Raw genomic sequence first — 27,223 nt, forward strand, 5'->3', positions numbered from 1 at the left:
GGACCCTCCCGCGTGTAGCCGTGCGCGGCTTAGCCGTGTCCGGGGAAAGGGGGATCCTGGAGGTTGAGCCGATGCCAGGTGTTCGGACCTTTAAGGCCCCTCGGCGGAGGCAACACACCTCTTGGGCCTCTGCTTCACGTAGACGGCACCCCCGGACTGACCCACCCGGGGGAAATCGGCAGTCGCCTTTTCCTGTCCTCCTCTCCAATCTTCGTCTTTCTCTCTCGTCTTTTTCATCTTTCCTGTCTTCTCATCACTTCTCCTCACTTCCTAGTTTCCCGGCGGCAAGGGTTAACCTTGTGTAGCTGGCCAGCCTTGGTTACGCTGTATTTGGTTATAGCAGCGATGTACGGCTGGCGTTGGCAGGGTTTCTATAGCAGGAGCTCCTGTCACGTCCCCCTGTTGGGCTCCATGGTGGGTGGTCGGCATCGCGGCCGAAAACCCAACTGTACTTATGGAAAACGCTTTTCCTAAAATCCCTGATCACCCTCAGAAACGAGGGCACACCGAAGAGGTCTTTCAATTTTTCGGACGCCAAGTCCACAATTTTCCTCGTTTTCATGTCATCCACGCAGAAAAACCAGCTAAACAAGTACGAACAATCTCCCCGTTCCTTGTGTCTAAGTCTCTTACCGAAGTTTTTGGCCCAGGATATAAGGTGTCGAGGATGGCTAGCGGTGACCTCCTCTTGGAGCTCCGCGACCTGAAACAATTTGAGAAACTTCCTAAACTAGTATCATTTGGGGAGACCCAAGTAGTAGTAACCCCGCACCGCACGATGAATACCTCCCGCGGCATTGTCTCCGACGATGATTTGCTGGAGCTCACTGAGGCTGAGCTGTTGGAGGGCTTCAGTGAACAAAATGCCATAAATGTCAAAAGAATCAAGATGAGGCGAGACGGTAAAGAAATTGCGACCAAACACATAATACTCACCTTCAATTCAAGTGTCCTGCCCGAGTCAATCGAGGCCGGGTACCCATCTTTCGGGTCTGGAAGCAGCATCCTAATGTGGTACACGTAATGGGGATGTCCCCACATTCTCTCCTTACCCCACATTGTTACACATGCCAATGCTCCTCCTGTCTGTGCCTTACACCACGACAAGCTGGACTGCACCACAAGAAGGCCTGTGCCTAACTCTGGCTCCTCCTCGTGTGCCAGGTCAGCCATATCTAGCGGGTGATGGCATCCATCGCAAGTCCACCACTGCTGAGCGCAACCTCCACAAGCAGAGACGACTTGGCCTAGAGTCGTCATGCAATGAAGTTTTGTTCTTCATACAACATCAATGACCGCTTTATCTGTGCAGCATACATAATTGAATCGAACATGTGCTTTTCCAATATGTCTGTGTTCAGTGATCGAAGGCTAGCGTGCCTGAGAAATGGTAATATGCTTTGTGTGTTTGCCTAACTTTTCAGCCTTCATAAATATTTACTGACATGGCAGTGCAGTGGGAGTGAGCATCAATCAAAGGTACCGTATTTACACGATTGTAGGTCGACTCGAATGTAAGTCGACCCTCCCATATCGCGCGTGATATGGGAAAAAAAGAAGGGTATGCCCGCAGGCACATTCCATAACGAAAATTTATTAGTAGCTGGCATGGTCACTGGACTACTCTTCACTTGTGCCATCGTCTTCACTAGTGATGCTATCGTCATTGCTGCTATGGTCCCACAGAACGTCTTCGTCCAACGAAATTCCGCATTTGCATACATACGTGAATCCACGCCGAACGCACCCAACCACACACAGCCGTCGGGGAGGCTTTTTTCACATGTCCGGTTGGCGTAAGTTCGTGGTCTTCTGCCGCCAGCCACTCGTACTCAAGGGGGAGCAGGTCCCTAAAAGGCGAAGATCCAGACTGGTCTCATGACTACGTCGTACGTCACTGGCAGGGACTGATCATGCATTTCAATAATGTACACCGCAAGCTTGGCCTCCAGCCCCAGAAAGCGTCCAGACTTCGGCCCGCGGAAACCTCTTCGCTTGCCGTCACAAGTGAAAATTTTGCTTCGCTGCAGTCACCACTCTCGCACCACCCATTAAGAAACATCATGGCGTTTTCTATCCAATTTAAACTCTGGCAGCAAATAATATCTTAATTTGAAAGTAAACATTTATGCATATGGAGAAAAATGTACAGAACATCGAATCTTCAGAACACATCGAGAGCCTTTTTGAAATATTTTAAACATCATTTAAAGTAATTTAAGTATGAGAAACTGAGCAACTACCTCTTTCACTACCTTTACTTGGCAACACCAGAAGACGGCGACTATACTACGTTCATCGACCTGCAGTGTTGGCCAGTCCTAAAAGGCATGTAACAGGAGTAGCCCCGCCCTCCTTGAGGTTTATAGTTATCCTGATAACATATATGGAAACATAACTAAGAATGCTGTGAAACTGGCCTATCTCCTTGGAAGCACCTATATGTTTGGACAGGTGATTTCTTTGATGACTGACCCTGCAGACACTTTTGACGGCAAAAACTGCCCTTCCACAAGCAAAAATATTTCCTGTTGATGTGCGGCTCCCAGATAGGTTGGTTCTGACCACGGTGTAGGAATATTGAATAATATTCCTACACTGTGGTTCCGAGTCACATTGGTTTCGAGTTTTGCAGCCCTGTTCTAAAATGTTTTGGGAGGTATGGAAGAGAGCTTTGCCCTGCAGGTCAGTTGTCTGTTGAATAAATGCTTGCTGCATCCTGGAGCGAAGTGTAGTTGGTGAAGAAAATTGACTCTTTTGGACAGCCGATCTTTGTTGCTGTGACTTGATCTGGCCAACAGCTAGACTGGTGCATCTGGCATTTGAAAAGGAGTTTAGTGCGACACACTTCTTGGCAAGAGTGAATGGCCAATTAAGGGTGACTTAATTCCATCCCTTAATTGACCTGTTCCCCCAGACTATCATATGTAATGCAGAAGTCGCAGTTCCGACCGAAACGCGAAGCATTGATTGCGATAGCAAATTGTTAGACAGCTATAGAAGTAAGGTTTGTCGTTTTGTGAACTGCATAAATTTACTGCTGTAAACGTTCGGTTAACATGCACGTTGTCACGCGCGCACAGGCAAATCACTCGATGACGGCGGCCACTCGCTATCGACACTCGAACGCTGGCGTGATGAAGAGCGGCAGCAACGGCGAGCGAATTGACCTTCGTACTACCTCTCGTTTCAACGCGAACTAGGCGCGCGAGAAAGCGCACACGAAGCCATCAGCTATCAGGTTCACAAGCCTTCGAACCCACGTACTGCATAGAATGCCTCCAAGATAGGACGCGCGCGGTCGCGCTCAGCCACCGCAGCTGGAGTAGAAGAGCTGTGCACTAACTTCTGCTCCTATTGCAATTGGTCACAATTAGAAAAAAAACTAATGCTACCTTGAGTATTTGACAGTCGTGTGCAAAACTCCCCCGGGCCACCGCCGCGCCCTGCGTAATGTCATGCTACAGTTTCTGCCAAGTCTGACAACAGATGTGGACTAATGAGGGAGTAATTAGTCTTGCTGCAAATTTTAGCGGGCGTTGTATGAAGTTTTTACAAGCGTTGGTTTATATACCCATCCACGGCCATAAGTGCCCAAACCAGTGCCTAGAATATACCCAAACTACAAGTAGGCGATCATCATCATGCTATCGTTGCAACGTTGCTTGCGTGTTGTTTGGATCACGTGCGTACGATTTTCTCTTTGAACCTATGATAGTGGCACCAACTTTTGACATAAATAAGCGAAAACGCAGAAGCTACTTGAAGCAGCAGAATGTCGCTTTAGCGTCTGCGAGTAGCCAACTCTATCAACTAGCAAGAAAATAATTGAAATATGTCTACGTTGCATGGTTTTTTCGAAGCAACAGTTGAGCAATACCCATCGAGGACTGCTGTGGTGTACGATGATGGCAACAAGAAGTCTCATCAGACGTATTTGGAGTTGTCGCGGCGCTCAGAAGAGCTCTCTGCGTTAATCAACAGGCACGGCATTTCACATGCTACGGTAGCGTGTCTATGTGATACTACAGCCAACGCTGTGGATCTCATTCTAGGGTATGTGTGCAGTGTCAACATTCGTGTCGCCCACAATCTGTGCCCCATATTTTGCAGCGAAGCTGTTAAAGGGACTTCCAACATCATCTTCGTGCGACAGCGTGTATGGTATCAAATGTCAATTAAGGAAATGGCAGCAACGTAGCCTGCATCAGAACCCAGAATTTGCTTTGAATTACCCGAATAGACAATAATTTATTTGCCTGTTTATCTTAGCCAGTAATACATAATTTTTGTTTTTCACATCGCTTTTAACCGGTTACACTTTGGAGATCAGCTAGGAGGGACCCAAACCGACAAATATTTTGTGGATATTGCGTCTGGGCTCTGGGCCTTTTGGCTTAGATCAATAATAGTTTGGGTGGTACTCCAGTAACCTCAGCATTCGTGTTCCCACGTGACAAACGTCCCGTTAACGTCTCATCGGCGTTGGTATTAAAGTCCACGAGCCTGCCTAGGATCTCGCCCATTGCTAATCTAGTGGCCCTCTGCCCTCGACGCTCCCCAAGGAGCACTGTTTTACATTCTTAGGATGTGAGAACTCCCTTATACAGCTTCGCTGTACGTCATTTGAGTTGCTCGGATCGGCAAGGCTTTTTTTCCTCCCCCAGGGTACTCAAGGCTTCCTGTGCATTTGCTTTCCTGAGGTCCGAGTGTCCTGAAAAGTACATTAAAGCACTTGTGGATACAACAACTCCACTTTATTTAGTTGCAGAGAAATCACTGTATGATAAGGTACGAAATCCCACTTTCTTGTCATTCCCAACTTGGCACGTGACTGTAATACCTGTGCACCATGCGTTTGCACATGCAGTATGTGCCTGTCACAAGGACACTGTCGAGTCTGTGATGATGAGACTTATATAAATCAAGTGCTGCTACATATATGTCACTACAAGGTGCACTTCGATCCTCTACAGAAAGATCGAAGTTCACTTTAACTAAGATTTGATCCAATTAAAAAAGCCCAATGTAGATTGACCTTAATGAAGTTAAAAATATCCTGTCTGACAGGAGCATTATATTTGTCGCCTCCATTTTAACAATCTTATACATACCTGTGCAATATCAGAAAAATGAAGTACAGCTGCTGGTAGAATTTATTGCCAATGCTGCCAGCATGTTCTCCCACCAGTGTCTTCCTTGATCCTAATGGTGTACCCCCTGAGCAATAGTATATGAACCAGAGATTTCATAATAACGTCGGTTTTCTTCTTCATCTGTGAATGTAACTTAAGGACTGCATTCTAAACTTGGAATTGCGAATTTTTCACTGCGCTCATCATTTTCAGTTTGTGCGCCTGTAATACAAATAAATTCAGTTTTTTGGGGAGCGTATGTTCTGTATACTTTTGCTAACTGGTATACATTCTCCATGATAACCTGCCATTTGCTTCCTGTGTGCTTTTTACTCACTTCTGCATCATCAGTATGAAAAGAGTAATTGAAATCCATTATGATTATAGAAAGTCTTTTTGTTGCTTTTGCAGTGCAGCCTTGCGACGATTGATGAGTGGTCTGTGCTCGATGCTTTGTGGGACAGCAAATTTATATTTGCTAGTTATTTTCACGATGCAAGAGCACATATTGAAGAGCCAACATTGCTGGAGCCACAAATGGCTTACACCATGTTCACATCAGGAACAACTGGTGAACCAAAGGTGGTCAGGGTTCCCCATGAATGTGCCTTGCTGAATGTCCAACACTTACGGTAATTATGAGTACAGTAATAGTTTTTCCATGTTTCATGTGTGCACTGTGCAACACAGAAATATTACTGGTAAACAAACTTTTTACAAGCATCATTTTCTGTGAGTGATAAAAGTTTGCGTACATGTTATCACATCTGTTTCAACATTTTGGCAAGCATCACCGTGTTCTTTATCATATCACACTGTGCGTGAGTTTTTGGCTGGCTCTTAGAATAACCTGTAAAGCAATAACAGATTCGGTTAATGTGTACTGTCAAAATTTTCTGTAGTCAAGTGTTCTTAATATTATTGAACACCTCAGCAGCCTCATTCAGTTCACTGCTTATCATAAGTGAGGTTCGTTCAAGGTATTTATGTGTCATCATCATCATCATCACCCTGGTTATGCCCACTGCAGGGCAAAGGCCTCTCCCATACTTCTCCAACAACCCCGGTCATGTACTAATTGTGGTCGTGCCGTCCCTGCAAACTTCTTAATCCCATCCGCCCACCTAACTTTCTGCCGCCCCCTGCTACGCTTCCCTTCCCTTGGAATCCAGTCCGTAACCTTTAATGACCATCGGTTATCTTCCCTCCTCATTACATGTCCTGCCCATGCCTATTTCTTTTTCTTGATTTCAACTAAGACGTCATTAACTCGTGTTTGTTCCCTCATCCAATCTGCTCTTTTCTTATCCCTTAACGTTACACCTATCAATCTTCTTTCCATAGCTCGTTGCGTCGTCCTCAATTTAAGTAGAACCCTTTTTGTAAGCCTCCAGATTTCTGCCCCATACGTGAGTACTGGTAAGACACAGCTGGTTATATACTTTTCTCTTGAGGGATAATGGCAACCTGCTGTTCATGATCTGAGAATGCCTGTCAAGTGCACCCCAGCCCATTCTTATTCTGATTATTTCAGTCTCATGATCCGGATCCACGGTCACTACCTGCCCTAAGTAGATGTATTCCCTTACCACTTCCAGTGCCTCGCTACCTATCCTAAACTGCTGTTCTCTTCCGAGACTGTTAAACATTACTTTAGTTTTCTGCAGATTAATTTTTAGACCCACCCTTCTGCTTTGCCTCTCCAGGTCAGAGAGCATGCATTGCAATTGGTCCCCTGAGTTACTAAGCAAGGCAATATTGTCAGCGAATCGCAAGTTACTAAGGTATTCTCCATTAACTCTTATCCCCAATTCTTCCCACTCCAGGTCTCTGAATACCTCCTGTAAACACACTGTGAATAGCATTGGAGAGATCGTATCTCCCTGCCTGACGCCTTTCTTTATTGGGATTTTGTTGCTTTCTTTATGGAGGACTACGGTGGCTGTGGAGCCACTATAGATATCTTTCAGTATTTTTACATATGGCTCGTCTACCCCCTGATTCCGTAATGCCTCCATGACTTCTGATGTTTCTACTGAATCAAACGCTTTTTCGTAATCAATGAAAGCTATATATATAAGGGTTGGTTATATTCCGCACATTTCTCTATCACCTGATTGATAGTGTGAATATGGTCTATTGTTGAGTAGCCTTTACGGAATCCTGCCTGGTCCTTTGGTTGACGGAACTCTAAGGTGTTCCTGATTCTATTTGCGATTACCTTAGTAAATACTTTGTAGGCAACGGACAGTAAGCTGATTGGTCTATAATTTTTCAGGTCTTTGGCGTCCCCTTTCTTATGGATTAGGATTATGCTAGCGTTCTTCTAAGATTCCGGTACGCTCGAGGTCATGAGGCATTGCGCATACAGGGTGGCCAGTTTCTCTAGAACAATCTGCGCACCATTCTTCAACAAATCTGCTGTTACCTGATCCTCCCCAGCTGCCTTCCCCCTTTGCATATCTCCTAAGGCTTTCTTTACTTCTTCCGGCGTTACCTTCGGGATTTCGAATTCCTCTAGACTATTTTCTCTTCCATTATCGTCGTGGGTGCCACTGGTACTGTATAAATCTCTATAGAACTCCTCAGCCACTTGAACTATCTCATCCATATTAGTAATGATATTGCCGGCTTTGTCTCTTAACGCATACATCTGATTCTTGCCAATTCCTAGTTTCTTCTTCACTGTTTTTAGGCTTCCTCCGCTCCTGAGAGCATGTTCAATTCTATCCATATTATACTTCCTTATGTCAGCTGTCTTACGCTTGTTGATTAACTTCGAAAGTTCTGCCAGTTCTATTCTAGCTGTAGGGTTAGATGCTTTCATACATTGGCGTTTCTTGATCAGATCTTTCGTCTCCTGCGATAGTTTGCTGGTATCCTGCCTAACGGAGTTACCACCGACTTCCATTGCACACTCCTTAATGATGCCCACAAGATTGTCGTTCATTGCTTCAACACTAAGGTCCTCTTCCTGAGTTAAAGCTGAATACCTGTTCTGTAGCTTGATCTGGAATTCCTCTATTTTCCCTCTTACCGCTAACTCATTGATCGGCTTCTTATGTACCAGTTTCTTCCATTCCCTCCTCAGGTCTAGGCTAATTCGAGTTCTTACCATCCTATGGTCACTGCAGCACACCTTGCCGAGCACGTCCACATCTTGTATGATGCCAGGGTTAGCGCAGAGTATGAGGTCTATTTCATTTCTAGTCTTGCCGTTCGGGCTCCTCCACATCCACTTTCAGCTATCCTGCTTGCGGAAGAAGGTATTCATTCTCCGCATATTATTCTGTTCCGCAAACTCTACTAATAACTCTCCCCTGCTATTCCTAGAGCCTATGCCATATTCCCCCACTGACGTGTCTCCAGCCTGCCTCTTGCCTACCTTGGCATTGAAGTCGCCCACCAGTATAGTGTATTTTGACTTTACCCATCGCTGATTCCACGTCTTCATAAAAGCTTTCGACTTCCTGGTCATCATGACTGGATGTAGGGGCGTAGACCTGTACAACCTTCATTTTGTACCTCTTATTAAGTTTCACACCAAGACCTGCCACCCTCTCGTTAATGCCATAGAATTCCTGTATGTTACCAGCTATATTCTTATTAATCAGGAATCCGACTCCTAGTTCTCGTCTCTCCGCTAAGCCCCGGTAGCACAGGACGTGCCCGCTTTTTAGCACTGTATATGCTTCTTTTGGCCTCCTAACTTCATTGAGCCCTATTATATCCCATTTACTGCCCTCTAATTCCTCCAATAGCACTGCTAGACTCGCCTCACTAGATAACATTCTAGCGTTAAACGTTGCCAGGTTGATATTCCAATGGCGGCCTGTCCGGAGCCAGGGATTCTTAGCACCCTCTGCTGCGTCGCAGGTCTGACCGCTGCCGTGGTCAGTTGCTTCGCAGCTGCTGAGGGCCGGGGTTTGATTGTTGTGTTCATATAGGAGGTTGTGGCCAAGTACTGCACCAGGGTGGCCAATCCTGCTCTGGTGAGGGAGTGCGTTACCGGTTCTGGTCACCGGGATCAGGCCACACTCCAGGCCTGTTTATGCAATTTTATCAACATGCGGATTTTTTAAAAAAATCCGGTGGGAAATTGCGCGGCACCGGGATTCGAATCACGGACCTCTTGCATGCGAGGCGGGTGTTCTACCTCTGCGCCACCGCTGCATTGTATTGCACTGCATTGCATTGTATTTATGTGTACTAGAAGTGAAACTTGGGCAAGTTGGTGGTAATTCATGTTTTGGAAATTAACAGTGCTAAACAGACAAGGACGAAGGAAAAGAAGAACAAGATACTGGCGCTAACTCACAACCTCTTTTCCTTTGTCGTTGTCTGTTTAGCGCTGTTAATTTCTGAAACATGTATTTATGTGGGTGTGTTTTGTTTTTGAAATATGGAACTTGTCCTCGTCAGCATTACAATGAATATGACTAACCTTGCAAATGTATTGTCTCTAGACTTAGCTCCGAAATCCTTCTTTTCATCTGCAAACAACAGCTTCCCATCTTTAACCTTTCCTAGGCAGTTATGTGTGTGTTCACACACATGCATGAGCTACTAAGTAAAGCAATGAAAGGGGCTAGTTGTTGCATGTTCATGATTACGTTGTGCTGAGTTTTACACTGGCAAAAAAATGACGAAAAAGGGAAGATGGATGTGGACGGACGAAGAGCAATCATCCGTCTGCGTCCTTCATCATAATTTTGCCAGTGTAAAACTCAGTGCAATGTAATCATGAACATACATGCTATACACAAAATGTGCACGATGGGCTCAATTGTCACCTCGACCACTCTGTCTTTGTGGAGCTTTATAGAATGAAGGCACTGCACAAATATTTATTTATTTATTTATTTTATTCTCAGGGCCATGCAGGCATTACAAAGGTGACTGGGCAGAAAGAAATTAAAGCAGACAGTGTGAAAAATCCAGGCACATAAATGCTTGCTCCCGTGTATACAATGTTAGGTAAGAAATAAACAGTTAAATTGTAAGTAATTACGAAATACAAAACTGTCAATGTTCGTACAATAACAACCAAAACTTTGCGAAAATTATTGATGTCAGTAATAGATACAGTTTCATTGGAAAAATCGTTCCATTCTTTAGAAATGCGGGGAACAAATGAGGGTAGAAAAGCAGCTGTTCTGCATCAAGGGATTGCTATTTTGTGAGGATGATCCATGCAATGTGATATGTAATTGGTCCGATGGAAGAAGTTATTGTGCAAGGTGGCATGATAATATAACTTGTGAAACAGAGTCAGTCAGCAAATCTTTTGTTGTGAAGTCAATGATGGAAGATTCAAATGAGTTTTTATTGCTGTTATGCTTGCTCCTCAGTTAAAGTTGGAAGAATGAAACAAACACAGTTTTTCTGAACACATTCTAAGGAAGTAATCATGTAGTCTTGGCTTGGATCCCACAATGCTGTTTAGTATTCTAGTTTAGGATGAATTAATGCTTTATAAAGAGCTAATTTCTTTAACGCCAATGGAAACTGACTCTGGCAACTTTTAACACCCGAGCTCTGTTGACTGAGGCTAGCTTAGCAAGACTCTTTGATGAACTATCAGTCATTGTTTGGGATATCATTGGCCTTAGTGAGATTAGAAGAACTGGTGAGGCTTATACAGTGCTGATTAACAGCCATGACTTCTGCTATAGAGGTCTCCCAGATAAAAAGCAATACAAGGTAGGATTCCTAACACGTAAGGACATAGTGGGCAATATTCAAGTCATCTGTCAACACGAGGCTTGAGACTTTGGAAGCTCATGTATCTGCTCTGGAGTTACCCTCAATGTCTGGTGGTGCACAGGATTGTAATCACAACCTACACACTCAAATCCAGCAATTAAAAAATGCTATATCAACTCTCTCTTGCAGAAACGACAATTTAGAAAACAGGTCGCATAGAAACAACATTATTATACATGGTCTCAGCGAGGGCCCTTACGAGAATTATAAGAAACATTCTTCTAACAGTGTTAAATGGTTCCAGGACACTCTTAAGATCGCATGTCTGCATATCGAAAGGTGTCATAGACTCGGCAATAATTTCAGAGGCCGGTCACATCCCGTTATTATGAAGCCCCTTGATTTTCAGGATAAGGTGCTGGTGCTGAGGAATGGCTATAAACTTAAAAACACTAGCTTTCGTGTTTCAGAAGACTTTTCACCACAGGTTCGCAATATTCGCAAGAAGCTCTGGGAAGTGCCCTGCTCTGATAGGCATAATGGCTCATCTGTCCAACTTCGATTTGATCATGTATTTATTGACAGGGTACGATACGATTGGGATAGCACATCCAATACTCTCGTCAGATCTGCACTTGCTAGGACCAAATGCCCCTGACTCCATTGTACTGGCAATAAACTTTCCATTTTAAACATTAATGCAAGAAGCGTGGTCAGCAATTCCTCTAAATTTCTTTCCTTGGTCTCGTCTTACTCGCCACATATTATCGGTGTTACTGAGACCTGGTTACATGATGATGTGCATGATTCTGGGTAACCCCGCCTGGTTTCAAGGTAGTTCGGCGAGACAGAAAATTCGGGAGAGGAGGCGGTGTTGCTCTATTTATTCAATCTCACCTTCACTTTTCTGTACTCCCTGCCCCACCTGATACTGAGTCTTTGTGGTGTAAAGTCCTACTTGAAAATATGTCTTTGATAATAGGGGCCATTTACTGCCCACTTGTTTCTAATATTGAGTATTTACACAATCTAAGTGAATTTTTGCATAGTTATAATACTTCTTCATCAAACGTTATCTGCATGGGCGATTTTAATTCTCCTGGTGTTGATTGGTCTTCTGTGAAGGTAAGCGGACGCGAAGTAGCTATCGGGCACGAGTTGGTCCACATTTCACTGTCCTGTGGCCTGCATAAGATCGTTCAGGATTTTACTCGGTAAACTTCAGTCCTTGATCTTGTCTTTCTTACTACATCTCTTTTTAATGCCGGTTACGAATGCGATGTTATTGATAAAATGTCTGACCACAATGCTGTGTTCATTGCAGTTCCAAGCATCGCCCCTAAATCCTGCTATGTCTACAGCACATTTCTTGACTTTAACCACGCTGATGATTTGGCAATAACAGACTCCCTATGCAATAATTTGATGAGTTTGAACTAATAAGTACCACTAGTGATGCTAATACCTTGATAAGCTTCTTTGAAAATCTTGTCAGTAAGTGTATCAACCTTTTTATTCCTTTAAACACAAAAAAAATAAACACCGAAATTCCTTGGATGACTAGGGACCTTTTGCATTTATCATGTCGCGTGGCAAGATTACATCGATCGAAACGCTCTGGTGACTCAACAAAACTCACGCAATTCCATATCGCTAAAAAGGAACTCCGTTCTAAAATGGTTGCTGCAAAAGAATTTTATTACAAGGTAACCTTGCCGAAATTAATGATGGCCAATCCCCGTAAATTTTGGAAAGCCATCCTACCACCTAGGTCATCCTCGGACATGTTAATAATTAACAATGTTGCAGTTTCTGGTTCGCAAACTATCTTCTTCTTTTGACACCTACTTCCACTCTGTCTTTATGACTGATAACTCTGTAACCCCTGTTTTTGATTCCAAACCATACCCTCCTATCGACAACATATCACTCTCGTGAGGGGTACTCAACTTAATCCTAAACTTAGACACCAAGAAGTTGTGTGGTCCTGACGGTATCCTGACTGTTTTTCTCGTTCGATACTCTCTTTGGTGCAGTAGATATTTAACAATTATGTTTAGAAAATCTCTCTCAACTGCCATCCTTCCTGCCTCATGGAAACTTGCTTCAATTCTGCCCTTATCTAAGTTGGGTAACATTTAATTGTTATCTAACTATAGGCCAGTCTCCTTAACAGCACACTCATGGAAATTTACATGCGTGGCATGTAAATTACTTGAACACATTATCTTTAAACATATGGAATTTCTTGAAACTAACAAAATTTTATTGCTTTCCAGCATGGTTTTAGACGTGGCCTTAGCACTACAATACAACTGATAGAATTCGTTCATGACATCAGCAGCTCTTTAGACATAGGTGACCAGATTGATGCTATTTTTATAGACTGCAAAGGCGTTTGACACTGTCTCCCACCCTAAACTTATGCACAAGCTGTTCGCTATACTAAAAAATGCATCTTTGGTTGGCTGGATATCGGACTTTCTTTCCCAGTGTTCACAGTATGCATGTTTCAACTCTACTAACTCACCCTTGATGCCTGTTTCATCAGAGGTTTTCCAAGGCTCAGTAATGGGCCCTCTTTTATTCCTGCTTTATATTAATGATCTCCCCCTACACACTTCAGTTAAAATACACCTTTTTGCAGATGATTGTGTTTTACATCATACAATTAAATCTGCTACTGATCATATTGTCCTTAACAACTGTTTTGCTGACTTCTGTGACTGGTCTAAAGCATGGCAAATGAATGTCAACTTTTCCAAAACTGTCTCCATGTCTTTTACATGACGCTCATGCCCTTCCTTCTTTGCCTATACCTTCAACAATATTACTTGAAATAGGGTCTTCAAATTCAAATATTTAGGTATCCTGCTAACACACAATTTGTAATGGTCGAAACACATTGATGTCACCTGTAACGAGGCCCTTAAAAGACTAGGTTACTTATATTGTACACTGAGTCTTGCTCCTCAAGAAACTAAACTTCTTACATATAAAACCCTAATTCACCCCATCCTCGAATATGGCTGCGTTGTATGGAATCCATACAAACACTGTGACGTCAAAAAACTAGAATCGGTTCAAAAAAAGGTAGTGCGTTTTGTTTGCAGGAGATATGACAAGTATATTTTCACCATCTAACTCTCATCCCCTACTGGGTCTTACTTCTCTTGCAGAATGTCGGAAACTTGAATGCCTCAAATTTTTTCATATGTTAATCAATTCTCCTCACCTCTCCTCTCTAGATAACTATTTGACTTTTTCCAAACCCTTGTGCTAATTATCCCAACGTTTTTTGCTGACACTGATTCCTTTAAAAACTGTTTTTTTCCATCAACAATTGAAGTCTGGAATTCATTACCGGGCAACACGCGTTCACTACCACTGAAACAATTCACACAAGCTTGTTTATAAATGTTTGTATGTTCGTTGTTCATCTCCTGCAGTGGCCTCATTGATGCTGGAGTATGTATGTATGTATGTATAAATAAATAAATAAATAAATAAATAAATAAATAAATAAATAAATAAATAAATATTGACAAATTCTACAGCATTAATGAGAGGGTAGCAGCAGTCATAATCAAACTTAATAAAAGGTATATATTAAAGGTAGTTAAAGTCTGATGATGATGTAGTTCAGTTTTATAAAAATGTCGAATTAGCAATGAGAAGTGTGCAAACTCAATATACTGTAGTAATGGATGACTTCAATGCAAAAGTGGAGAAAAAGCAGCCTGGTGAACAAGCAGTTGGTAACTACAGCATCGATTCTAGGAACGCTAGAGGAGAGATGCTAATAAAATTTGTGGAAAGGAATAAGCTGCGAATAATGAACACCTTCTTCAGGAAGGATAGCAACAGAAAGTGGACATGGAAAATCCTTAATGGTGAAACAAGAAATGAAATAATTTCATACTTTCTGCCGATCCCAGCATAGTGCAGGATGTTGAAGTTTTGGGTAGGGTAAAGAGCAGTGATCATAGGTTACTGAGGTCTAGGACTCACCTCAATTTTAAGAGAGAAAGAGTTAAATTGGTCAAGAAGAAACAGGCCAACCTAGATGCAGTAAGGGTAAAAGAAGGCCAATTCAGGCTGGTACTTGCAAACAAATATGCAGCCTTAGAACAAAGAGATGAAGATGACATACAGGTAATGAATGAAACCGTAACTAGGCTGGCTTCAGAGGCAGCAATTGAAGTGGCAGGTAAGGCACCAAGGCAACCAGTAGGCAAGCTCTCCCAAGTAACAAAGGACCTAATAAAGAAACAATAAAGAATGAAAGTGTCCAACTCAAGAGATAAAATCGAATTTGTGGAACTGTCAAAACTGATCAACAAGAAGTAAATAATTGATATTCGAAATTATAACGTGAGAAAGAGTGAGGAAGCAGTAAAAATTTGACGCAGCATGAAACCAGTGAGAAGGAAACTTGGCATAGGACAAACCAAGAAACCAATAGACTAAGGGCAACACTGGACTTTAGTCAACCAAGGAAACAGGCTGGCTCATAGGCGGAAAGTTTTCATTTTTTTTTAGGGTGGGAGAGGGGACCCGACCAGCTTTCCGAACCCCATATTATATATGTGTGTGTGCATATGTGTGCGCGTGTGTGTGCGTGCGCGTGTGCGTGCATGTGTGCGTGCGTGTGTGTGCGTGCGTGTGTGTGTGTGTGTGTGTGTGTGTGTGTGTGTGTGTGTGTGTGTGTGTGTGTGTGTGTGTTGCGCCTGAAGAAACTTTGTGTGACCTTGAAGAATTGTTCACTGAAGTGGCGACCTTATACGAGAATTTAGAAGACCTCATAGTAGGAGCCGGTTCAGTTTCACAGCCTGGGTCCTCTCCCACCACCAAGAATCTGGCGTTTCTCAGTGGTGCAATCTTCCTTTGTGTAATTGTCGTATACTTCGCTACCACTAATAGTGCTTCGCCTTTCCGGCAAAGCTGCAGCGTCTCTCTGTATTTTATACAATTACAACAAATAATTGAGGACCTTAACAGAGTGTGTGTAAGAGTAGGGTTGAAGATTAATATGCAGAAGACAATGATGAATACCCGAGCAAGGGAACAAGAGTTCAGGATTTGCCAGTCAGCCTCTAGAGTCCGTGAAGGAGTATGTTTATCTAGGTCAGTTACTCGCAGGGAACCCGAATTATGAGAAGGAAATTTGCAGAAGAATAAAAATGGGTTGGAACGCATACGGCAGACATTTTAAACTCCCGACTGGAAGCTTACCATTATCATTGAAAAAAAAAGGTGTACAATCAGTGCATTTTACCGGTGATGACATATTGGGCAGAAACTTGGAGACTGACAAAGAAGCTTGAGAGCAAGATAAGGACTGCGCAAAGAGCGATGAAATGAAGAATGCTAGGCATAACGTTAAGACGCAGAAAGAGAGCGGTTTGGATCAGTGAGCAAGCGGGTATAGCCAATATTCTAATTGACATTAAGAGGAAAGAATGGAGCTGGGCAGGTCATGTAATGCATAGGTTAGATAACCGGTGGACCATTAGGGTTACAGAATGGGTGCCAAGAGGAGAGAAGCACAGTTTAGTACGGCAGAAGACTAGGTGGGGTGATAAAATTAGAAAATTTGTGTGCGCTAGTTGGAGTCGGTTGGCACAGGACAGGGGCAGGGGTAATTGGAAATGACAGGGAGAGGCCTTCATCCCGCAGTGGACATAAAATATGATGGTGATGATGGTGATGATGATGGTGATGATGATGATGATGATGAATTTCGAAGGACACGGTGTGCAAGAAAATTTGTGGCGGGTAACCTAGCGTTTTGTTAGCATTATTGATTATGTAATCTATATGAAGCCTCCAAGTTAGATCAGATGTAAAGTGGATGCCTAAGTACTTATAAGAATTTACACATTCAAGTGCAATGTCATTTAGATAGTATATTGGATGGGTGACACGCATGACCTTGCATTTGTTAAAGCTCAGTTCCGTTGGCCATTGGTTGCACCAGTTTGCTATAGCCATAAGGTCATGCTGTAGCATGTTAACATGATTATCGTTTTTAATATATTGAAGAATAATACAGCCATCAGCGAATAAATGTATGTGAGATGACACACAAGAAGGAAGATCATTGATGTAAATTAGGAATAGTAGTGGTCCGAAAACAGAACCTTGTGGCGCACCAGAACGTACATTAACAAATGGTGAGTTGTAGCCATTGGCAGAGACAAATTGCAAACGATTAATCAGAAAACATGCGATCCATTTTAATATGTTACTGTTGATATTTAGGTTGCCCAATTTTAGTAGAAGCAAATCATGGCAAACTTTGTCGAATGCTTTTGAAAAGTCTTAAAAGATGCAATCAGCGACTGATGACCTGCCAAGTATATGATGAAAGTTATCTCTGAAAGAAATTAGTTGGGTTTCGCGTGAATATGAATTGCGTAAACCATGTTGTGCAGACAAAAAAAAAAATGAATTGCGCTCGAGAAAGTTGATAAGAGTGTTGAAAATGATATGCTCAAGCAGGTTGCAACATGTCCTAGTGATAGATATGGGGTGATAATTAGCAGGAGAAGAGTTGTTCCCAGATTTATGAAATGGAATGATCTTTCCAATTTTCCATTGTTTAGAAAGCGTGCCAATGTCCAATGACTGGTGAAAAATATAAGCTAAAATAACAGCTACAAACACAAGGGTCAACAGTCACCAGAGGCATCAATAACTAATCATGGTGATGTACATCTGGAATAAGGGTGCTGTTATGTGGTGAAAAGTGACTAACAAAAGTATCATTTAATACTGTAGCACACATATGACTATCAAATGGATCACCATGTGAGTTTACCAAAGTGATAGGATTGCTAACTGTAGGATTAATGACACGACAGAATTGTCAAGGATATTTTTGCAGTATTTCCAGTAAGGTACTGGATAGGAAGTTGTCTTTGACATTCTTTAGGGCTGATATGTATGCATTAGAGGCAGCTTTGTGAGCCGCCCAGCGTGAGCTAGTTGGTGAAAACTTCGTGGTGTAATAAATTCATTTTTTTTATAACTTTTTGATATGGGGGGGGGTATTATACCAAGGCACATGTGAGTTAGAAATGATGTTGCGAACTGAAATATATTGGTTTGTTAAACGGTCAGCCTCAGCTACAAAAATATCCCAGTTGGACTGAACGGATTGATAAAAAAAGTTTGCAAGAAAAGTTTCCATGAAGACACACAGATCATTATTGATTGCACTGAAATCTGCCCTCTTATAGTCTCGTAGTGTCTTTTTTTGCCTTAAAAGGTTTGGGGCACGCTGCATTAAGATGAAAAGCAATTAATGAATGATCACTAGTGCCTGGAAAATAAGTGATGTCCTATACAAAATCAGGTCTTGTGGTCAGGATGAGATGAAGAGTGTCTGATACATTGGTTGATATTCTAGTCGGTTCCGTAACTAGTTGTGTCAGTGACAATAGAGAACATAGATGGATGAATTCATCACAGTGGGTCGAGAAGGGAGACAATGTGGCCGTGGTATTAGGGTTCCAAACAATGCTCGGAAAATTAAGGTCTCCGAGTAAACGTATAGGAGCAGAAGGGAATATAATACTGATTTCGTTAAGACAGTCATGGTGTTCACCTACAAAGGAAGGCGGGGTACACGGAGATCAGTAGCAAATGTCTAGTATTAATTTATGATGGTCAAGAGTTAATTGCACTCAGACTATTTCAAGACTAGTACTAATATTGATACTTGAGGACGGAATGCTGTTAGATATGGCGAGAAGAGCACCACTACCAAGATGTTTAAGCTGATCACATCTGTAGATAATAAAGTCATTTGCACTGTGAAAGATTTCGTGGTTCTGGACATCTGGGTTGAGCCACGTTTCTGTGGGGGCAATAATGTGTGCTGAGCATGTATCAATAAAGGAAATAATTCACAATGTTTATTTTGTGTGCTTCTAGCAGTGGTGCATATAACTGACAGATGTGAATTGCATGAAGAATGTAAACCACCACCCCTCTCGCAGCCCTAGACTGAAGGTGATGATGAAGCACCTAAACGATTGGTGCTGATATCTGTGCGTGTTTGAAGTTCTTGAACGCTGTCTGAAATTGTGTTGTGTGAATAGAACCTGTCACTTATGAATAACTTATCATATCTTAACTTGCATTTTGGTGACTCTGGCTGAGATTTTGCTAAATTTATTAGCTTTTTGCGGGCGATCTATGTAGCAACTGAGAAATCCTCGTTTTCTGTGATGTCCTTAAATTTCAGCTGACTGTGAAATGAGAACACTTTATCGCTCATTTTAAAGTTCGTAAACTTCGCTACAGCGGGACGACATTTGTTAGTAGCAAAATTGCCCAAGCGATGGGCATGTTGAAATGAATCAAAGGGAAAAGATTTCAAAGCAGCCTTAATCTCATTTGTTAGTTTTTTTTCTGTTTCAAGCCATGTCTCTTGAAAATTAGGAAGGTGATAAAATATTAGGTTATCCCAACGAGACCTGTCTTCTAGCTCGTTCAGGCGCGATTGTACTCAGTGGTTTTCATATTTCATTTCTTCTACTGACTACCGAGTTCAGATTATTTCTTCTGAGAGGTGGTCGAAAAAATCCAATTTCATTTCTAGATTGTGTAGCCGCTTGCAAATATTGCTGATGTCAGACTGGATGCTTTTTTGGCTGGGTTTTATAGATTTTATGTCAACGGCCAATTCTGCTTGAAACTTCGCACTTTGTGACGAATGGGTGTGCAAATCTTTGCCATCACACTTTGAAAGGAAAGTGGCAATGTAAAACTTGCTGTACTCTAATACCAATGGCAGCTTTGCGTTTTAGTATTCAACAGTTCTTGGCAATGGCCATCGTTTTTATGTATATGTTAACAGAATTGACTCCTTACCCCTAGCACCTGCCGTGGTTGCTCAGTGGCTATGGTGTTGGGCTGCTATGCACGAGGTCGTGGGATCGAATCCTGGCCACGGTGGCCGCATTTCGATGGGGGCGAAATGCGAAAACATCCGTGTACGTAGATTTAGGTGCATGTTAAAGAACCCCAGGTGGTCGAAATTTCTGGAGCCCTCCACTACGGCGTGCCTTATAATCAGAAAGTGGTTTTGGCACATAAAACCCCATAATTTTTTTTTTACCCCTAGCTGTCACACACACTTCTTGGAGCACTTGAGTCAAACATGATTGAACTTTCTTTTGCTTAATACAGTGCCTAATACATGCTTGCTCTAAGTAGCTCAGATCTAATTTTTGAGCCCACTTAACCCATGTAAACTAGATAAGTAAGCTAGTTTCCCCCCACCGAAATTCCCCTTGTATATTGCTTTTACTGCGTCAGAGGCACATTTGTCAAATGTATATATAACTGTGTCTATTTTGGATGTGTCTAGTGATGTCTGGTGCACAGAAAATAACTGGAATGAACACCTCTCTGAACATTGAGTGAAAATATTTATGCAGATTGATTTCACTGAGGGTAGGAACTCCCCATATGGCAGTGCCATAACTCGTTTGCCAGTATAGAGGGACCTCCTAATTGCTTCTCCACCTTGGATAGTGTTGTAGCTGGTTGAAACAATGAAACATCCAGAATGTTTAAAACATATCGCATTGAAATAGAAAAAATTTTAAGGACAGTAATCCTGAGCAAGGTTTGAAATGAAAGTACAAGATACAAAATATCATGAATTGTCATGTTTTCACACTGTGGGCCTATATCACGCACATTTATTTTTCTGCTTTGGCATTTTTTTTTAGTACAGTTGCCAGGCATTTGTTGTTCCTTGTGCGTGTACAAAGTGAAGGCAAGTCGAACTTTTTTTTCTCACAGATCCATCTTCAACATCTCCAAAGAAGACATAATATTTCAGGCAGCACCCTTGACATTTGATCCTTGTGTCATAGAGATCTTTCTGGCTCTTACAACTGGTGCCCAGCTAGTTTTGACATCCGAGGCTGTCAAACATATCCCTCGAGCTCTTACGCAATTGCTCATTGACAACTCAGTTTCGATTATTCAGGTAGGAAGATGTTTGGGCATGTCTCATGTACATCTACTAGCCTTCATAATTTTCTGTGATATTTTGTTATGACTACCCAAATTTACTTGTCACATATAAGGTAGCTGTATACAATGCAATAACTTCACAAGGAAAGCAGCACTGAAATACGAAATAAGGAAAGACCCAGACATGGGAAATGACTAGGCACTGATTATATTTAATGTGTCACCACAGTAGTTAGCAAGAAAGAAAACAAACCCAACATTGAACCAGCTTGGTTCAGTGTACGCCTTTATTTAGTGTAGTCATGGCATAAGTGCAAGGTTGACAGTTGCATATATATGGCCTTTGCGAATTGTTGCAAGGTCTTGATAGTTGATATTTACATGTTTGCAGCTTTAATGTAGGAAATGTTGCATGAAAAGAATGTTCAGTTACTTTTCTTTTCACAGGCAACACCGAGTTTTGTTCGCAGCCTTAGTGCTGATCGCATCCGGAGCTCGCTGCTTACTGAAGCTTCACACTTGCGTGTCTTGGCCCTTGGAGGTGAAGAGTGCCCTGCTGGAGCCTGCATAAATTCCTGGAGACAGCCAGGAAACAGAACAGAAATCTACAACCTTTATGGAATCACAGAGGTGTCTTGTTGGGCAGCATGCTATAGGATTAGTCCTACCGACACAAGGCATGTGCATACTGTTTATGGTTATAATTCATTGACATCTGCCTCGTGTTTTTCTTTAGGCTATACAAAATTTTTCAAAATTGCCCGTGGCGGATAGCATAATTGTAGTCCTTGAGCTGGATCACTGAAAGATAGGGACCATTATTTTATTTTATTTCATAATACTGCAGGCCAGTAGGCCCAAACAGTAGTGAATGAATATACACTATACATGTTCCACTAAAAGCACAAAAAGGAGGCATATGTGCCATTGCAAGAGTACTCAACAACAGAAATCAAGGTAGTAGGCCAACCACGAAAATTGAGTATATAATTACAGAAATACATACTTTGATATTACTAATAATTATAAAAAAATTACGACAGACCTATACAGTAAGCTTGTGGGCTACTGATGTAATAAATTTTGAAGTTTGTTAGTGAAATCAGTGGCATTGAAAATGGACTCAGGAAGTTCATTTGAATCAGTAATAGCCCATGGAAAAAAGCTGCTCTTGGATCCATTTGTCTTGGCAAAAATTGGTTGTACGTATCACATGTTTCTGTGTATGTCGTGTCCTTTGTGTAGTAACAGGTTTGACATATGATAAAGTACCAACGTCATGTATGCCTGTCATAACATTTTGAACAATTTCTATTTGATTAAGTTTTCTACGCTTTTCCAAGATTGGAGTGTAATTGTCAGCTATTAGTTTGATAGGAGAATCGCATCTTTTATACTTTCCATAAGTAAATCGTACTACTTTTCTCTGTATCATTTCCAAGTTGTGCATTTCTTTCATAATGTACGAGTCCGAAATTGCTGATGCATATTCCAGCTTAAATGTCATGTAGGTATAATACGGCAGCAACTTAACCTTACTAAGTGCCTTGCTTAGTTTTCTCCTTAAGAAGTACAACTTCGTGAAAGCAAGGCAAACTTCTTTTATGTGTGTTGACTGACCAGGAGGCTACTGGTGAGAATAACACCCAAATACTTATATTTGCTTACCTGGGTGATGTCATAATTATTAAAGTTATAGATAGAAGCACTAGGCTGTTTTTTGCACATAATCCTTGAAAGCGTGGTTTTATCAACATTTATTTCCATATCTCATTCTCAACACCACCATTCAACTAACAAGGAATCCTGCAATACCTTGTGGTCTTCATCATACAAGACTTCCTTATAAATAGTACAATCATCTGCAAAGAGTTTAACAGTTACAGCGTTAGACACTACTGCAGTTAAATCATTTATATAGATTAAAAGAGCAGTGGGGGGCCCTGAAACACTCCCCTGTGGTACACTGGAGATAGTGGGAAAGATGCCAGAAGCACAGCCATCAATTTCAACAAATTGTTTCCTATTCTTCAGATAGGCCTCTACCGATTTAACAATATAATTTGGAAGACCTATGAATTCAAGTTTAAAAAGAAGTTTCCCATATGACACTTTGTTGAAGGCGTTCCTAAAATCTAGAAATAATGCATGTATTTGCCTGGCTTGGTTTGACACCAAGGGGAAATCATGAATAGTAGTTAATAATTGAGTAGTGGTTGATTTACCTTTTCTAAACCGATGCTGAAAAGGTGATAATATACCTTTATTGTCTAAAAACCTGCAAATTTCACCTGCAACTACATGTTCTATCAACTTTGAGGATGCACACGTAATTGACATAGGTCTCTAATTCCAAACAACCAATTTATCACCTTTTTTTGAAAATTGGCGCTACTCGTGCCATTTTCCAGTCATTTGGCAGGTCGCTTGAGTCTATCGAAATTTGAAAAATGCGTGCAATAGACTTTGCTATTTGGCACCGTGTACCATCTAAGAAAAGCATTTCGGATGTCATCTGGGCGAGTGCTCTTTTTATTTTCCAATTTAGAAGCATCGACAAAACATATTCTACTGATATCATGCGGTTTTCTGCATTATCAGTAGCAGCCTGTGTTGCATATTGAACTTGTTGGGAAAAAAAAGCATTTTGAAGATATAGGTTTAATGCTCTGGCAGTTTGTACACCATTCGCTACAGTTTTGCCATGTAAGGTAAGCTTTTCTACTCCTTTATTTGTTTAATTCAAGTAATGCCAGAACTTTGGGATGTCAGTTTTTAGAAAATCAGGAAGGGTGAGAGTAAAATAACGAGATTTGGCTTCTTGCTGTTTAGTGTCCAAAGTATTGTTTACTTCACAAAAGGTATTGTGGTTTAGCAGTGTGTTTCATTCGGTCGGAGTCTCTTTATTTTTTATATTTTAAATGAATAATTCCATGACTAATGCATGGGTTCATACGACCTTTTTTTTACTTTTCTTGTTGGAACAAATTTTTGAATTCACGCACCAATGACATTCTTAAGCTTCATCCATAAGCTGTGAACATCATGACATGTAATATCCACATTAAGCACTGTGTGTGTTAGATGTGCCTTTCTGTTGTCCTTGCATGTTGTCCAGCTTGTGCTACAACAAAATAAGATAAAAAAGGTCTCTAAATAATCGATGACTGATGTATCATCACTGTGGTCAAAATTCTTAACAGTTAACACTTCACATCTCAAACTGTTTGTACAGGATCTAGATAACCAATAAAAAAGCAACAATATATGATCACGGATCCCAGATTCAACAGAAATTGCAGCTTCATAAAACACTTCACTAACAAAAAAAGGATCTAAGATAGGACTCTCTCTTGTACTGTCAGTTACAATTTGTTCAACAATTAGTGCAAGTTTGATATCAAGTATAATGTCAGCATTTTCACAGTTTCCATACACTAATTATGTTCAATCATTTGTAGGAAAGTTGAAGTCTCCTGTTATTATGTTACCAGTGTTCACAGCGGTCAAGTGATCGTAGAGTTTAGGAAGAAACAATTCCTCAGCATTAGGTGCCTAGTAAACTGCACAAAGTAAGAGCGAGAATGCACATACGTATTTCAATGTTTCAAGAACAGGTTTTCATGCTCTTCTATTTGACGTAATATTTTAACAACAATTGTAGATTTAGCAATCACTGCTTCTCCACCTGCCCGGGAACAGTGATGTTGTCTAAATATTCTATAACCAGGGGGTACAATGCCATCATCATAATTTTTATCATGCAGCAAAGTTTCTGTTATTACAACTATATGAGGGTCATAACAAAGTAAAAAGGAACTCAAGCATATCAGTTTTATTTACGATGCTTCTTGCATTCAAAGAAAGTATGCATATCTGGCGTGCAGACTCCCGTTCGAGCCATGCGTCAGATGTAGCATTTCTAGTAGGTTGCAACGCAGTGCTATTGTTTGAAGCATAATTCCATATGTAGTATGTTATCGGCTCGCAAAGTTATCGACTACAAATCATATATTGAAATATGTGCCATAAAGTCATAATAAAAAACTTAATTAGGGATGGTTTATAAGTTAAACGATTATGCATATTCATTTCACATGCAAGTAATGTCTGCCTCTTCGAGTAATTGAGCAGAAAGACGAATTGTGCTATCTGCAACAAGAGATTTTTAAAGGGCACTAAAGGCAAATACTAAGTCAATGCGGACTGTTTAAATACTGTCCCAGAAACCTCGCAGCACTTGTTTTGTGCCAAGAAAAAACTTAGTTTATGACAAAATTGCATCTGAAGGGTCCGAATGCCTTTTTCGAAATTTGAATCTCCCGCCACCAAAACGGGGGAGTGGTGACATTGCATACGCCATCACCTCCCTTTGCTGCCTGCTGTCGGTGAGTAAAATGGCCCCCGACAGATGGAATACCGAGTCAAGACAAAGTGGTGGATCCGCCACTGCAGCTGCGTTTTGGTCAAGTGGTGTGTACTGTTCGGGCATCCCGCAACATCACATGGAAGTTGAATTGTCTACTACTTGCAATTTGTGCTAGTTTCGCGAGCCAGCAAAACCAGCGCAGCACTACGCGGTCAGGAAAGTACTGAAATGCGAAAGCATGGGTGGTGTAGAGTCGAGCGCAAACGAAACCGTTTGACCGCCTGTGTCTGTCAACGGCAATTTCAATTAGTTCTTTTTTCTAAATGAAATAGAACTGGACAAGTCGTATTGTATTTCATCTTACAATAGTACACATTGGTGCTTTTTGCAATGAGTAGTTGAGCACTAGTGACAGAATTTAACTGAGGAGTGCTTTTGTCATAGGGCAAGTGCTTGAATGTCCCGGAGGAGTCTCTAATCATGTCCTGCATTTACTTCAATTTCTTGATTATTAAGGCTCTGTTCGCGATAATATTGACGCCTTAGAGATTCTTGAGCACTAATTCATTGCTTTAGCTTGACTTAGTATTTGCCTTTAGTGTCCCTTTAAAAATTTCGTATAGGCTAAAAAAGACACTCCATATATGACTAATATAGAGAACAAGTTAACTGCAGAACGAGCAATGGAATGAAAAATGTTAAGTGCAGCGTTAAGAGACGAGATGACAGCGGTGTGGATTAGAGAGAAAATGAGCGTAGCCAATACTCCTGTTGACATTAAGAGAAAAATATGGAAATGGGCAGGCTAAGTAATGTGTAGAGCAGATAACTAGTAGTCTATTAGAGTTACAGAATGAGTACCAAGGAAAGGGGAGCACAATTGAGGACAGCAGAGAATTAGATGGTGTCATGAAATTAGGAAATTTATCGGCCTAATATGGGGTCAGCTGGCGTAAGACAGAGGTAATTGGAGATTGCTGGGAGGGCCTTCATCCTGCAGTGGATATAATAAGCTGAGGATGATATGACTAATGAGAGCTCATTACCTACATTGAAAAAAGAGAAAGGCTGCACAGGTGGCAGGAAACAGTTTCACTCATGTGTGAAACTGATTCATTTTTCTACCCACTGCTGTAGCTTGGTCATTATGGCAGTGTGTGGCTTAGTGTAAATAGGTTTGAAGTTTTGTTCCGTTCCACAGCTGCCAAATATAAAAAAATCGGCAAATTCATGCTGTGTAGCAGAATGACAACCTGATATCCAATGAAAAGCTAGTTTTAGTATTTTGTTAGCACAACTATTTCTTGAACAATCCTGCAGTGAGATCGCTCCAGCTCCAGTGACCATGTAGAAAATAACTGTTTTCTTGTCATTCCTCCATGCTGCTGACACTGGCTGATAACACAGTTCTCCCCTAGCACACTATTGGTGCTTTTGCAGCGGCAGTGACCTTGAAATGCAGCCTCTTGTGATGAATGCCTCCCAAAATAACCTTTCCAAATTTTGGAAGGAAGTTTTAACATGATTCAACTATTCTTAACAAGATTTTAACTGTTCGTGTGCAAAGTTTAATCTTCTAATCTCTACACATCCTCTTCCATTGACAGTTCTAAAATTTTGCTTATCAAAAAGACGTTTTTGCGATGCCAGTATTTACTCTATGACTTTGAGATCTCACCAGCATGCTTATCCAAGCAATGCTGTATTCCTACAAATTGTCAACCTGATACACTCAGAAGTTCCTTTAAATGAGCATTTTGGACTCCCGACAAACCCCAAGACATGCTGTATTTAGTAGAATTTTGGCATTATTTTAATTCAGTAAATTAAATTCTGGGGTTTCACATACCAAAATCATGATCTGATTATGAGGCACACTGTAGCTGGGGGCTCTGGATTAATTTATACTACCAGGGGTTCTTTAATGTGCACCCAGTGCACAGTACACAAGCATTTTTTATGTACACCTCCTTTGGAATGTGGCAGCTGCTGCTGGAGTCAAACATGCGACCTC

At 41.4% G+C, this 27,223-nt stretch overlaps 1 protein-coding gene across 7 annotated transcripts in view; it reads left to right on the forward strand.

Moving 5' to 3' along the window:
- Positions 1–3,513: 3,513 nt before the first annotated feature.
- The window catches only part of LOC142578768 (beta-alanine-activating enzyme-like), a 51,738-nt gene continuing 28,028 nt past the window's right edge, over positions 3,514–27,223 (forward strand). For 3 of the 7 annotated variants that reach the window (XM_075688317.1, XM_075688318.1, XM_075688320.1), the window contains exons 1-5: positions 3,573–4,056; positions 4,668–4,791; positions 5,547–5,767; positions 20,664–20,853; positions 21,288–21,517. In XM_075688317.1, the coding sequence (XP_075544432.1) occupies positions 3,836–4,056; positions 4,668–4,791; positions 5,547–5,767; positions 20,664–20,853; positions 21,288–21,517 (986 nt within the window). In that variant the 5' untranslated portion in view covers positions 3,573–3,835. Of the gene's footprint in view, positions 4,057–4,667; positions 4,792–5,546; positions 5,768–20,663; positions 20,854–21,287; positions 21,518–27,223 lie in introns of those variants that run through there. The other 4 variants (XM_075688319.1, XM_075688321.1, XM_075688323.1 and 1 more) reach the window with 4 other exon arrangements.

The sequence above is a fragment of the Dermacentor variabilis genome, chromosome 4 (genome assembly GCF_050947875.1).
Source record: "Dermacentor variabilis isolate Ectoservices chromosome 4, ASM5094787v1, whole genome shotgun sequence".
Taxonomy (NCBI): domain Eukaryota; kingdom Metazoa; phylum Arthropoda; class Arachnida; order Ixodida; family Ixodidae; genus Dermacentor; species Dermacentor variabilis.